This window comes from Carassius auratus, chromosome 21 (assembly GCF_003368295.1).
Source record: "Carassius auratus strain Wakin chromosome 21, ASM336829v1, whole genome shotgun sequence".
NCBI classification, from domain to species: Eukaryota; Metazoa; Chordata; class Actinopteri; order Cypriniformes; family Cyprinidae; genus Carassius; species Carassius auratus.
The window spans coordinates 11,608,463-11,624,429 of NC_039263.1; the positions used below are offsets into that span (position 1 = coordinate 11,608,463).

At 35.8% G+C, this 15,967-nt stretch overlaps 1 protein-coding gene across 14 annotated transcripts in view; it reads left to right on the plus strand.

Annotated features, from left to right (window-relative positions):
* nrxn2a (neurexin 2a) overlaps window positions 1–15,967 on the plus strand; it is a 336,553-nt gene that overhangs the window by 125,139 nt on the left and 195,447 nt on the right. For all 14 annotated transcript variants that reach the window (XM_026195944.1, XM_026195946.1, XM_026195947.1 and 11 more), the window contains 2 exons: window positions 9,290–9,409; window positions 10,992–11,373. In XM_026195944.1, coding sequence (XP_026051729.1) covers window positions 9,290–9,409; window positions 10,992–11,373 — 502 coding nt within the window. The remainder of the gene's footprint in view (window positions 1–9,289; window positions 9,410–10,991; window positions 11,374–15,967) is intronic.

Genomic DNA, 15,967 nt, shown 5'->3' on the forward strand with positions numbered 1-15,967 from the left:
TTTTATCTGCAATGCTATTTTTATCTCTTCTCTCTCATGCTCAGCCCCAATTCATCCAAAGTTTCTTCTCCTCCCTCGTAATCCTGTCTTCCTGCACCGTTAACACAGATTTTCTTTTGAACATGTTCCCAGTTTGCATCCCTCTCTCTTTTTTTCTCTCGTTTTTTTCTCCCCCCAACACCCCCCTCTCTCCTGCCTTCCCTCAATCTCAATCTCTTTTGTTCCGCAAAATCTGCCGATTTGCTGCGGTGTTTGAAATTAAGCATAACCATCCCGACAGTTTCCATTTCAACACCATATGTTTCTCACTGCTCCTCCAATGCTCTAGTCTGTTTCATGTCCCTGTGGGACTCCGTTGCATAAGGAAAATACGGTAATAAACCATTTACTAAAAGAAGAAGTTTTCATTTGCCAAATCAGGCGTGAGGTTGAACATTGCCTGTATTTGAGCGCTGTTTCATCTGTCCTTAATTGCTGGGAAACGATGCAGTCCTCAGTTTTAGCAGTGCCGTGATGCTGAAGGTAAGTAGTATAAATCGGTTGTATGAGACGAGAACGAGATGTGATTTCCTGCCAACTGGCTACTTGGGGTGCCGAAATACAACTGGGTAAACTGGCAGTGTGTGAGTTTCACAAACCAAAACAGAGACAGACATTTCGACCCAAAACGCACATTTTCAAAGGAGCATAACCAGAGATTGTTTTACTATAGATAAGAGGGTCTGTATTACTATTGGAGAGAGTTTAACGGCTAACTTGGATCACCTGTCCCTTAATAACCAATCACAATACAGCCTTGATATCATTGAATTTCAGTTGTAAATTATAAAATGATAAGCTATTGCCTCTAAAAAGCTTAGTGCAGTTTCTCCTCCATTGACATCCATAAAATAAAATCCTTTCCCACGTACTGCCCGACTGGAAGCGTTATCTTTTGCAGTTACACTTTATCGGCTAATTGTTGCAGGCTTGCTTTCTAGAGGCTTTGGAATAACTGACCTTAGCATTATTTTTCAGATAAACAAGTATGTTAACTTAGCATGTTTCCTAAATATCTGTAAACATATTATGGTATTTTTATGCTTTATTAGAGTCTTACATACAGCACTTTTAAATGTATAAATACACTGTAACAAGGACACATTAAAATAACGTGTTTCCAAATATTATTACATTTTCATTACATTACATTTTTATGTGTTCAACTTCATTCTGTCCACTCCAAAAAAAAAAAAAAAAAAAAAAAGTTTAGAAACAGATAGAGTTAATTACAAATAAAGTAGCACATATAATTAAATGTGAAATGTTTAAGTAGAAAGACTGAAATCGTATTTCTTGCAATGTATCTGTTTTTATTTCTGTTTATCTTTTATTTTAATTTATTCATTTGGGTTTATTGACCCTACTTGAAGATTAGAAAAAAAAATTAAAAAATTAAAAAATTATATATTCACCATTCAAGGTGTTTAAAAAATCTATTTTGCTTGCATTTATTTGATAAAAATACAGTAATAATGCAATATTTTGAAATATTCTTACAATTTAAATGAACTAATGTGATAATACTTTGCTTTATAGTGTCATTGTTACATGTACTTACTGTAGTAATGACAAAAATTATGCATAATTGCATGCCATAACCTAACACATTTGTAAGTGCATGTTAATAATTAATATTGCTCAGTTCTTAAATATACAATATAAATATGGGGGAAGTTGTGGCCTAGTGGTTAAAGAGTTTGACTCCTAACCCTAGGGTTGTGGGTTCGAGGCCGGCAATACCACAACTGAGGAGCCCTTGAGCAAGGCACTGAACCCCCAACTGCTTCCCGGGTGCTGCAGCATAAATGTCTGCCCACTGCTCCGGGTGTTTTAGAGTCACGGTTTCGGTACAGTCTGGTATGTGTTATATTTATGGAAAAACTATAAAAATATTCTACAAGCAACAGCACAAATAGATACAATAGTGTAAAGATACAAATAAAATACAAAATTTTTAGGGAGGTCTTACATTAGTTTTTAGGTAAAGAAATGTAATAAAGTTATCAAATGTAAAACAGGATTGCATATTGGACTGTATAAATTAAAGATGATTTTTTAATTAAATTTACAAAAGGCTTTTCAATCAAGAGCAGTGCGTGATTTATTTGTTGTTCCTATTCGATTAAAGACTGTCACTTTAAGAGAATGCAATGATCCAGTGCACTGATACAGGAGGCCTAAGTTCAGCCGGCTATATCTGCGATAGGATACTTACCAAGAAGGACATTATGACATCATTTTTGTGTAAATTTGTCCATTTAAACACAATACTTCAGAGAGAGCTTAATATTTGCGCGAGTTCTGAGACGCAGGTTTGCGCATCGGAAGAGCACATGTAAAAGCTTCTCACTGCGTGGGTGAGCTTGTGTCCTTTGGCACTCACAATAAATGTTTAAACTAACAAAGCTTAAATGAGTTTAAACACAGATATCAACGTGTGCTGTTCAGGTCTCACTGTGTGTGGAGAACCGTCCCATCCCTATATATATATATATATTATTACAATCATTAATCCACTCTTCAGTGTCACATGATCCTTCAGAAATCATTCTAATATGCTGGAAACTTTTCTTTTTTTTATTGTCAGTATTGAAAACATTTGTGCTGCCTTTTCATGGACACTGTGACAGTGATTAATGCATGATTTATGCATCCTTGCTGAATAAAAATATTGAATTCTTTAAAATGGTAGTGTATGGAACAAATGGTACATCTGATAAGTAGCTTATGTCAGAGGGACAAAAATAGATGTAAAAATAGACAATAATAAATGAATTTAACTGAAATATGATGTAACTGGTAACTAAACACTAAGTAGCAAAATATTTAATGAACATAATGTATGATGGCAAATATTGGCATATTTATTCTGTACTTGGCTTTGTACAGTTAGTAGTATTATGTCCTCATTTCAGTAACAGAAAAGAATGTGTGTGGATGTGCATTGTGTCTGTTTCATCAGTGTCAAAAATGACAAGGCTACAGTAGGAGATTTCACCCTCTTTCCTTTGTTTGAGGATTGAAGCTTTTTACATTTGCTTATGATATTGTACATTACTAAAATGCACGCCACGTACAGTATTTACATCTCTAATTGTGAGATTTGTCTCTGTAGTACTTCATTAGTCACGCGGCAGTAGGTGTTTGTGCTTCAGGACACGGTTCCCAGAAAGCCATGAAAGTCTTTTGTGCTTTGGAAATTTTGACATATTCACCATTCAAATGCGTCATCACAGATTTATTCATCTGTTTTAATGACTCAACCGATTTGGATTTGTTTTTCATGTTAAATGTTAAAATGATTCCAATGACAAACACATGACGCATCAGGTGCTGGTTTAAATGAACTGCAGAGGCATTACACAGAGCTTTTAAGCAGCAAGTAGGCCCACTCAGATGTGCACATCCTTTATATTTGTTAATGAAGTGTTTGGTTACTTATATTATGAGTTAGGCAACCAGTCACAGATTTACCATTCTGATGATGTATTTCATACTTTTCTGGACCTTGACAGTGTTATTTACTTGGCAGTCTAATGGACAGTCTCAAGCCTCCCGGTTTTCATCATAAATATCTTAAATTGTGCTTTGAAGACGAACAAAGCTTTTACGGGTTTGAAACAACATGGGGGGTACAGTAAGTGATTAATGACAAAATTTTCATTTTGGGGTGGAGTAACCCTTTAAGCTTGTTAAGCTGCACTTGCTGTATAATGTCAATTTACACAGGGATGTTTTATACATGTCCTTCCTTTTCTTCTTCTTCTTCCAAAAAAAAAATAAAATAAATCTGGGTGACACTGGGAGCACTTATAATATAAGCAAACAGCTTTCCGAACGTAAACAGATCAGGTGTAAATCAATTCATCCGAGATGGAAAAGCACACAAAAATAAATAAATAAGGCTGTGAAAGGCTTGGGGTAACTCACATCTCTTCAATCCACTGCATCGTCTCATGTTTATCACACAGTCATCTTCATTTAAAGTGAAGGGAACACTAAATTATTTCCCCAGAGCTGATGATGCGCTATCATCTGTTGCTTCTATCAAACATGAATAAATACTTTAGATAAATAGATTACAGATAAATAAATAGAACATAGATACATAAAATGCACCACATATCAGATATGAACTTTGTAAAAAAAATATATATATATATTTATATATATATATATATATATATATATATATATATATATATATATATATATATATTTTAAACAACTAATCATAGCTATCTGATCTGACCAAATGTCAATAGTTCCCATGTAAATATATTTATTTACTTCTTTATTGGGAGGGGTTTAATTAATGTAATATGTATTTTAAGGCTTGCCTTTTACTGTATATTTATTTTTATTTTTAAAGCACATAACTGCATGAATTTTACCAGCAGGTGGCAACAAACACCATATATTGCAGCCTCAGCTTTAGTTTTACCCGAGTTTCAGGGGCTGCAAATGCTGAAGTGCCTTTTGAAGAACTAAATCTTCAAATCATCCCTGTTCAGGGAGTATAACGTCCTTGTCATCAAATACATTACAAAATATGGTATATGCATTTGATGACACGTATTGAGTTTTATTGCATGCCTGCTATTTATGATCTAAGAAACGATTAATCACGGATAATGATAGATCTCTGCTTGGTCATTTGTGGATAAGTACATTCATAATCAGATGTGCATCTGATGTGTTAACCTGTGGAAGTGTTTCACAGTCCCCTCTACGCTCTCAATATTAACTCGATGGGTATGTCAAACATATTCAGACTGATGGAAGTTTTAATGACAGTAAAATGTTAATTGACTTTTAAATAGACAGAAATGCTGGTAGTTAAAGTAAATTATACCCAATTAGGGACCCTCTGCCATCTGTTGGAATTCTTCTCACCATGATGTGCATTTTAAACAGTTTAACACCGAGTAATCGTGAATACCAAGCACATCCAGATGACGTTACCATGCAAAAATCACACATTAATGTTAAGTTAACATTAGGTTTTGATGAATAATTGACGACGCCTGAAGCCGTTCATCAAAGTTTGATATGAAAATCTGCATTATAACGAACCTTTATTTATCTAGCACTGTTATAACTCGTATTTGATTACACGCACAGGTTTTATTTGTACCTGAATTTGTTTACGCTGTTGTGGTTTCAGCCGAAATGCTGAGTAATGCTAGGCCGAGCCGAAGCGACGTGTGCGATCTTAGATTTAAAAGCAGGGACGGGCAACGATTTAAATGTAATTAACAAGCTGCCAGAAGGTGTAGGACGGCAACTCCCCCTCTTTCTGCCTCCTGCTCGCTTATTCCAGGGTTTTTTTTTTTTTTCTTTTTTTTTTTTTTGAGCTAGAAGAGCTAATTAGAAGGATGATATGACACAGACTCACTCCAATGCAAAGAAAGTCACACATACCTGGTCGTTACGAGTTTTACTCACAGGGATGTAATCTATAGTGCGATATTGAGCCGCAAACAGATTGCTTCCCAGATTAATACCAGCTGTTTTGCTTATACGAAGTCATCCGTGGAAGGTTCATCAGATTTCGAGTGCTACAACACCCCTACAAATAGGCTGATGTTGTTCCTCGGAGGGTCTGTTGACTCCAGCAGAGCCAATTAGAGTAGCCAGCAGTGCAGTCTGAGGGGCTTTGAACCTCCATGTCAGTCTCTAGCCGCTGCACACGATGAAGGCTGAGGCAGCTGCATCGGCCTGACCCATTTTTCTACAAGCACCGCAGGCGCTTCTGAGCACGCGCCAACCAGGCCGCAGCGGGCCGGCAGCAGGCGCTTCTCAAAACCATTGCTTTAGCATATTATCGCCGAACATTCATTGGTTTTGTGTCGCCGGTCGGACTCTTGAGAGATTCGGTTTGTGTGTACTGTAACTTTAAACCTGTGTACTGAGACACAGTATGGTTTTTTCCTCAGCCATAAAACTCCTGAGCCTGTAAGATGATTATACACATGCCAGGGGCCAATTCAATTTCATTTCAATTCTGTTTAAGTATAATGCGTTTGTCTCGTGTTACACACAAATGCTCAGACACCACCAGTCACTCTCTGTTATAATGAGCAGAACTGCTGCAATTGTGTTTTTTTTTTTTTTTTTTTTTTTTTGCTTTTGAATGATTTTAAGACACCGAATAAATTCGGTTTGTATCTGTAAATTACACATGTAAAGGGGAATCCAAGAGTGTTTTATACAGTAGTTTAGACAAAAGCAGAATTAAACTGGCAGGTGGAGATGAAACATAGCTTTTAGCAATCACACATACTGTAGGTGGTAATGTGATGGTGTTTAGGTTCAGCTGTTGGGGAAATCCATATGAATAAACGAAGAAAACAGAGGTTAGTTAAGTGGATAGTAAAATGGCTGTTTAGGTGAGCTGTTTTGATGAAACCATACATGCATTAACATAAATAACATTGCTTTTGATTTTAGTTGACTGACATTTCCCAATAGATTCTACTGTATATTGTGTGTAGAATCTTTTTAAATGAATGTTGCTGAAAGAGAAAGAGATTAGAAGAATGTCCAAGGGTATTCATGATAGCTGTATAATACACATTAAAACGGAACTACATATATAATAAGGTAGCACTGTTGCACACACGCATATATACTATGGAAGCCCATTTCTACCACTGAATAAAAAAATGTGAAAAAATTAGTATCTACTTTTGTATCTCACAGATGGTACAAACTCCAAAAAAAATTTGGGAAATTGTGAGATTTAAATTAACAATTATGAAAAGAAAAAAAAAAAAACTAAAAATTGCAGGATTTAAACTCAATTCTGAGGGAAATAAACACAATTTTTAGTTAAGTCAGACTCACAGTTCTTTATTTTTTCCCCATTAGAATTGGACATTGTGACTGGCAATTTCGAGTTTATATCTCAACATTCTGAGGAAAAAGTCAGAATTGCGAGATTTACTCCCAAATACAAGAAAAAAAGTCAGAATTAGATAAAACTTGCAATTCTGACTTTATAACTCGTAACTGTGAGTTTATATCTCACAAGCAATCAAACCAACAAAAAAAGCAGTATTATGTAAGTGCTGTGACAAGTCCCGGTTCATCTTCACAGTGCACCTATTCAAGTAATCTAGTGTCTAGGTTCATTTTTTAATAAATAAAAAGAAAACAAGTATTTAGAATATAAATAGAACAGAGAGTGTAAGGGTTAAAGGGTTATTTTTTTTCAATAAATAAAAAGAAACTAAGTAGATAGAATAGAGAGTGCTAGTGTTAGAGGGTCAAGTGCAGATGGAAGAGATCTTTCTTAAGCCATTTCTTGAAGATGGATAAAGACTCAGCTTCTCAGATCAGTAATCCCCGCCCCCTTAGTTACTGTTGCGAACTCAGACAAACAAACGGATTTGTTAAAAGTCTTACAATGAAAGCTGTCAGTGTGAAAACCTTGTCCCTTTATATTTTTGATAAATCTTGGACACAGAAGGACCACAATTGAAGTGGGACTTGAATATGCCATGGAGGGATATACAAAAGATTTTAATATAAATATGGTGGGTATTAATTTGGAAGTGAGGGTTCACAGATCACAATGCAAGCAGGAGAAGCCTCATGTTATGTTCGTTAGAATCACAGATAATAACATCTCGGATCAACACTGTTTATGTATCACAGAGTATATTTAAATTAATTTACATTTAACCAGTTTAATATGAAGAGACAGTGAAATGGAGACCTTTGTTTATATGTTTCTGCCCTACATTGTACAAGACGCGAGAACAGTCAGCTATTTATGGACTCACTAACTTTAACGACTTTAAGCACAAGATGACATTAACGTTCTGCTTGAGCAGATAAAAATTCTAACTTATAGAGAGTATGACGACCAGAAAACAAATGTATTTGTCTTCATTGGGATTGGGGTTGCATGCTTTGGGATATTTTGTTCCATTTTGTTTGGGTTTAGGAAATAGAATAAAATAAATTCCATTTCCTATCCTCTCAGGATACCTGGAATCACTGTTACAAGTACCCCAAACACATCACATTTCCATTTCTGATGGATAAACTCCTTAAAAAACTATGTGAGCTTCGGATCGTCCAGTGTTATCTACGATGCTGAAACCTACAGATGTCCGAGTTACACTCCCCGTGCAACTGATACTCAACTGCCATTGGCTCATCTGCATTTGAGGGGAGGGGCTTACTGATAGGTCAATTGGACAGGGAACTGTATACATTTACACTACAGTAAGAATTATTTTTCATTTATTCACCAAGGATGCTTTAAATAAACCAGCAAAGAGACTGTAAAGGCATTTTTATTTTAAATAAATGCTACTCTTTTAAACTATATGTTCATCAAATATTCTTGAAAAAAATTACACAGTACAGTAAATTACACACGTCCCTTAAAATGCTGAAATATTAAAAATGCTGTTTTCATTGTTGATAATAATAGGAACTGTTGTTTGAGCAGATCAGCAGATTAGAATGATTTCTGAAAATTGTTGTGACACTAAAGATGTATGTATGGATGTAAGTGTATAAAATAACAATATGGATCATTTATTTAACATGCCTGTTGCTTAGTTTAAAAGAACAGACAACTATTCTCAACCAACTTGATCACACTTACCTGTTCTGTTAAAAAGTAAAAAGAGGAAAAGACATGATTGGTAGGAAACGGTTACCAGTTACATTTAAAAGTTAAAATGTTGAGGGTCTGTGTATTTGGTTGGTTGAGCTGCAGAAAATCATTTGACAGTTACAGATTTGAAAACCAAAAAGGCAGGAATAAAGAACCCTAAACTGAACTCTTAAGATAAATCTTCAGGATGATAATAAAACTGTTAGTATGTGTACAGAAACATATTTTTCTGAAGGTAGAATGTCAGTACTGGCCCATATGTCTTAAAGAATACATATGTTTACCCTATAGAGTCTCACAGAAAGAGTTAGTGGAACAGCATATGTACATGTCACGATTCTCCTTAAGGAGCGTGTCGGATTGTATTTTTTGTGTGGGCGCTGGTTGTGTGAAATGTAAATGAGCACGTCTGAATGTGTAGGTATGCTCATGAGTGTGTGTGCGCTCTCTCTTGAAATGTTTGAGTTTGTAGATATGTCCTGTCAGTTCTGTATTTGTATGTGTGTGTGTGTGTGAGATGAGAGCAGCAGGCCTGTGAGGTAGACTGTGCTGTATTGATAAGACAGGAAGCTTGCAGCGGTGTGTGACTTTGGCCCTCTCTCTCTGCAGGTAAAGGACCGGAGACTCTGTTCGCAGGGCAGAAGCTGAATGACAATGAGTGGCACTCTGTGAAGGTGGTGCGCCGTGGGAAGAGCCTGCAGCTCTCCGTTGACAATGTGACCGTGGAGGGTGAGATGAAGACCTCACATGCACTGTATATGTACTGTACATGGAGACATGGACAGTTGTTACAGTTATAATCAAGCTTCAGTGTGCTTTTGCATAGGCGATACAGTCTGTATGTCCAGTTATACTCAAAGTTTGGGGTCAGCAATTGTTATTATTATTTTTTTAAATTAGCACTTTATTATTAATCAGTAGTGAGAGTAAAGACACTTCTAATGATACAAAAGATTTATATTTTAAAATAAAAGCAGTTTTTTTTTACTTTGTTCATCAAAGAATCTTGAAAAAATGAAGATTGTGTTTGAAGAAAATTAATACTTTTCTTCATACATTAATCAATAGTGAGAATAGAGACATTTTAATGTTACAAGATTCATATTTCAAATAAAAGCTGTTCTTTTAAACTTTCAATTCATCAACATTAATACTTTTATTCAGCAAGGGTACATTCAAATGCTTAAAAGTAACAGTAAATCATTTTACATTGTTATAAAAATAAGAATTTAGATTAAAATCTGTTTTAAAAATGTTTCAATTCATCAAAGACATTGATAATAATAAGAATTGTTTCTTAAGCATCAAATTAATTAGCATATTAGAATAATTTTGAATGAGACACTAAAGACTGGATTAAAAGCTGCTGAAAGCTTTGCCATCACAGCATTAAATCACATTTAAAATATATATATAAAACATTTGAATAATATTCTCAATATTACCGTTTTACTGTATTTTGATCAAATAAATCCAGCTTTTGCGAGCTAAGAGACTTCTTTTATAAGCAAAAAAAGATTTTACAGACGCAAAACTTTTGGTACTAGGTACTACACGTAAGGGCTTTTCACACTTTAAATAGTTCAAATGTGGTGTTTAGAGCAGTGATAACCCGGGGTTAAGTGCAGCGGGAAAAGCCCTATGATGCAATGCACATTACATGATTTTTCATATTATTTTTGCTTTAGTCTGGTCAAAATTAAACATTTAAAGTTCATGTAAACACACTGTATCTTAATCAGGTGCTATCCATTAAATTAAAGTGACCAAATGAGAAGAAGCATTTCAGATATTTAGGGAAGCAACTACCACTGTGAAACAATTACAGTAAATCTAATTGGTGTAAAATAGATTTTTCAATCAAACTTTTCAGACTACATTTGTGAAATAAATCATCTGATCCTCAGACAAATATGACTGAATAATTCACTCAGAAATTGCTATTTCCATAATTTCTATAATATTGAGTGAATAGCAAATTTTATTACAATTCTCTCAGAGAGTTACCATATGGATTTTCACTTTCAGTGTATACAGACTTGCTTGACTCTTAAAACTTGTCACATCATGTCTAGTTATGGCAGAGTGTTATTCATTTATCGTTGTTGTGACAGCTGAAAGGTTATACATAGTACAGTTTTTCAGCTTTAGATTCATTTTGCACATTGCAAGTTCAGCGTTACCACACATCCAACTCTGAATTGAACATCAAAAGCTGTACTTGCCTTGGGATGGGCTCAGGCAGCACGCCATTCCCTCATATCATCAGCTCCCAGACCTGACTAATCGAGCGTGTTTTGTTCCGCCACAGGCCAGATGAGTGGAGCACACACGCAGCTGGAGTTCCACCACATAGAGACGGGCATCATGACTGAGCGGCGCTTTATCTCAGTCATGCCTTCCAACTTCATCGGCCACCTGCAGGGCCTCTCTTTCAATGGAATGCCGTACCTAGACCAGTGCAAGAATGGTGACATCTCATACTGTGAGCTCAATGCCCGCTTTGGCATGCGCCGCATCGTGGCAGATCCCGTCAGCTTCCGGAATCGAGCCAGCTATGTGGCGCTGTCCACCCTGCAGGCTTACGCCTCCATGCACCTCTTCTTCCAGTTCAAGACCACCAGCCCCGATGGTCTGATGCTGTTTAACTCTGGAGATGGCAGTGACTTTATCGTGATCGAGCTTGTGAAGGGGTGAGTGAGTGAAAAAAAAAGATTATATTCCAACACCAAAGTTTGAATGACAGCCCCATGAAATTCAAATTTAAATAATTTTGCTTTTAGTTTATTTACAAATAAATCCCTTTTAGCAGATATACACATTTAAAATGGGCAGCAGAGATATGTTTGCATTATGTATATAATATTAACTATATAACTATGTATATAGTTTATGAATATTTTATATGATAAGATTTTTTTTGGTATTTTCAGATTTACTTTTAATCGTAATTTTAAGTAATTTAAATTTAAATTTTGTAATATTAGTACTTTAACTTAAACTTTTTTATTTGGTTAGTTGCAAAGGCAATATTACAAAATTATTTACTTTTTTTAATTTTAAGCTTAATTTTTTTGTTTTTGTTTTTTCAAGTTTTAATAGTTTAACAGTAACAACACTGATTTACAGTATTTCTCTTCTGTGAAAATATAAACATAGTATATATATATATATATTAGTGGTGGGCCGTTATCACCGTTAACGCGAGACTCTTATCGGGCAATAAAAAAATATCGCCGTTAATCTATTCTCAAAGTTGGATTGGGAGCTGGGTCAAGGCGAGCTATGATGACTTTCACCTTGATATTTTATATAACTGACTCGCTGAGGACACCCTAAAAAGATGCTCAGGACAGTCGACGGGCCACTGCTGCTCATCGTCACGAAAGCTTATCTTTCTCACGTGTTGTTAAGCCATACTGCTTGTTGATTTAAACATTAAAGCATCCAAAAACTAGACGCGGAAAAGCTGAACAGTGCGCGCGTGCTGTGTTAGGTGCGCACGAGAGAGAGAGCCGCGTATCACGGACAGCGACACTGAACCGAGCTCTCTTCTGCGAAGTTCACCTCGAAGTTCCTCCTGCACCCAAACGAACAAATGCAAATCGCAGTTTGAACAAACAAAAAGATGTGAAAGAGCCAAATTCAACACCACGGTGTTCTGGTGTTCAGGGCTCATGCAGAGAAAGGCGTCTCAAAACACTAGAACATCGAATCTGCTTATTTTTGCACTTTTGCCGACAAATACATACAAAATATGTCAAAATATCCACCTTGGAAATTATGCTCGAAAAAACTGTCAGTTATTTCTTAAGTGAAAGTAAACAGTTGAGGAAAAAAATGGGATGTGTATTATATTGGATGCGTTCATGGTCCCTTAAAGTGACCGCGCTTAATTTAGCTACTGGCTACTGTAATGTTGATCCAAAAAAATGAAAATGAAAATCACTCACTGCTCTTGACTGAATTTCTTTGTAGTTTTAACAGTCAAACCTAAAATTATTCAGAAACCAGAAATAATTTTTGATATATATAGCAAAACTGTAATAATGTGAGATATGTTGAAGGCGTCTGAATAAATATAGGTTTGATTGTATATTTCATTTTTACATTGAAGACTATCCAGTGCTTTTATTTGGTTTCTGTACCTTGACACCTACAAACTTGAAAAAAAAAAAACTTAAACATTGGTGTGAAACAGGAGTAATGTTGTTTGCACCTTGTGCAATGTGGAATTAGTTTACAGCTTTTTCAATCACTTTGTGATATATTTTGGAAACAGGAGATGAGCCCCTTTTCTAATGCACCACCTAGCTTGATAAACCCCTTCTCAAAAACTTACTGTTTGTCAATTTTATTTGGGTAACACATGTTCTAAATGCCTTCGGCAGAATTCGAATGAGCCATTTTAATCTACATTAATCTAGATTAATCTAGATTAATTTCAAGATCACAGTGAGATTAATCTAGATTAAAAATATTAATCTATGCCCACCTCTAATATATATATCATATTCAGATATTAATTTTGCAATACACATATTTTTGTCCAATCAAATGCTCCCGAATGTTCTTAGAAAAGAGAAATGTGATCAGTTGATTTCATGGGAACATTAACTCTTTCCCCACCAGCGTTTTTGAAAAAAGTTGCCAACCACTGCCAGTGTATTTGCGGATTTTCACAGAAATTTCATGGTCCCCAGAATATTTTGTTGTATGAATATCTCAACATGCAATATATCAAAATAAATATCAGACCCCCTACTTTCAAAAAAACAAACAAACAAAAAAATCTGTTTTATTCTAGCTTCAAGCATTGGGTCTCATTCACTAATTTTTGCGTACAATTTTCTTATTTATACGCACATTTGAACTTCTCACGAGAACTTTCCGCCTAATTCTCAACACGTGCGTACGCACATGAGCTTGTTCTTAAACTCGTTCTTCTGTTAGTGAATTTGGAGTCTTCTAAATGAGCGCCCGCGTGCACGAGGTCAGTAGTTAGCATAATTCACGCCCAAACCAGCTCCATATAAGGGCTTTCCACAACGAGGCACTTGTACAGAGAAAGACAATTATGGCACCGAAACAAAAGACAAAGAAAAATAACTTTAACGATAATGAACGTGAGGTTTTGCTGTCGGAGGTGGAAGCCAGGAAAAATTATTTGATATTTAAAAGTGTATCCACTGGCCTAATGGGCACAGGTAAAAAGGAAGCATGGGTTATTACACAGGTTTGGAGATAAGGTGGTATAGGGTGAGAGCGGTTAGTGATGTGGCTTAGGTGTGGTTCCAGTGAGTTGCATAAATCACTGAGGACTTCTCTGGGCAACCTAAAGCGACTGAACAGCCATTCGTCACTCTCAGCGAACATATCTGTGCGCTCTCTAAAGACGCGCTCTCTCCTTAGAGCACGCGCCGCGATGTCTTCAAGCAGTACCAAGTGTGCCATGCCTCTAAACACAAGATGAGACACATTAATCACCGTTTATATAAGGATAGATCAGGTAATTGTTGTTTGGACCTCTAATATATATATATATATATATATATATATATATATATATATATATATATATATATATATATATATATATATATATATATATATATATATATATAAAATTGGAACTGTAATTATAATTTATCAATAACATCTAATTATAAAGGGTTCTTAACACATGCTTATAAGGCCCCGTTTGTACATGATTATTGCGTACGTGTGGTATAAGTTGTTCATGAATCTTTTCGTACATTTAGAATAGGGATGCACCGAATCCAGGATTCGGATTCGGCCGAATACTGGGCATTTTGACGGGGTTTGGTTTCAGCCGAACCTTAGTTTTTTTTTTCACCGAACCGAACCCTAGGCTTGAGCTACGCTGGTCGACGTCACGCGGCCGTTGATTGCGTGAAGGTGTTTCTATGAGGAGGAACACGGCCCGACAGTTCGCTCTAAACTAAACGGTTCAGGAATCTTGAGCGGCTGGGACGATTTATAAAATCTTAAACAGTGGATTCAGTATTCGGCCGAACCCTAAAAATCTGGATTCGGTGCATCCCTAATTTAGAATAAATTTTAGTACGAAAGTTTTTGATGAATCATGATTTATTCGTGAAAACGTCCGTAAGCACATTTAGTGAATGAGAACCATTGTTTTTTATCAACACTTTAGGTAGGTTTAATAAAAAAAGCAACATTTTGAACAAAAAGCTCAGAAAATCGCATAAGCAAAGATGCAGTAGATGGCTTCCATCTGTACTGCCAAAACTTGCACAGACCTTTACTAATTTCTAGACTGACATTTCACCCTGTAACATAAGCCAGTTTTCATTTATATGTGGTTATTGTTGATGATCACATTACATATGAGATCGCTCGTTTCTGCATCTTCCTGGTCTGTGTTTTTGATCGTCACTTTCCAGACTCATTCAGGAGATGCGTAGTAGCCCCCCCCATAGCACATAACAGTGAAAACATGGAAACTCAGAAAATTCTATGTTTGCCGGTGAAGGAGAAAAGTGGCTGAACTGTAAGAGCGAATTCCAAGTGAAAGTGAGCATCCCTATGCCCTACGCCCTCCAAGGGGCAGAGCCTTGTGTGACGTGTGTTCTTTGAAGGGTGTAGGGCAGTGGTCACCAACCTTTTCAAGCCTAAGATCACAAGTCCAAATGTAAACTAAGATCTACCACTTGCAATAAATTATGAAAAACAAGGCCACAATGTAAGTTCTACTTTGAGATTCTTTGTTGCCTGTTAGTCACTAGCAACATATTTATTTAACTATACAAATAGTATATAACTATACAAACGGTCAACTATAATGCAACATTTTCAACAGTAATATAACATTTTTAAGTATTTCCACAGGCTTATTACTCGTATATAAACACAATAATCAGTCAATTACAGGCCTAAGCCAATAATGTACTGTTTCACTTTCCCTTTTAAAACATATTTCAAACACTTCACAATGGAAATACTCAGGTTAGTGCAACTAGCATACAAAATATTATGACAACAGTCATCCTTCAATTCTTCAAAAATATTTTCATTACCTAAATAATCAATCAATTACAGGCCTAAAACAATCATGTACAGCACTGATTCTCTTTCCCTTTTTCAACAACATAAAACACAAAACACTTTTAACAATGTATCCGAAGATGCACGACTTTGAGCCGAATCTGGCCGAGCAGACGGATATTAGTACGTCTTATCACACTGGCACCCAGTTTGCAGGTCTAAATCAGTTGTATGTTCAGGTTTTCAGTCTAAAAGAGT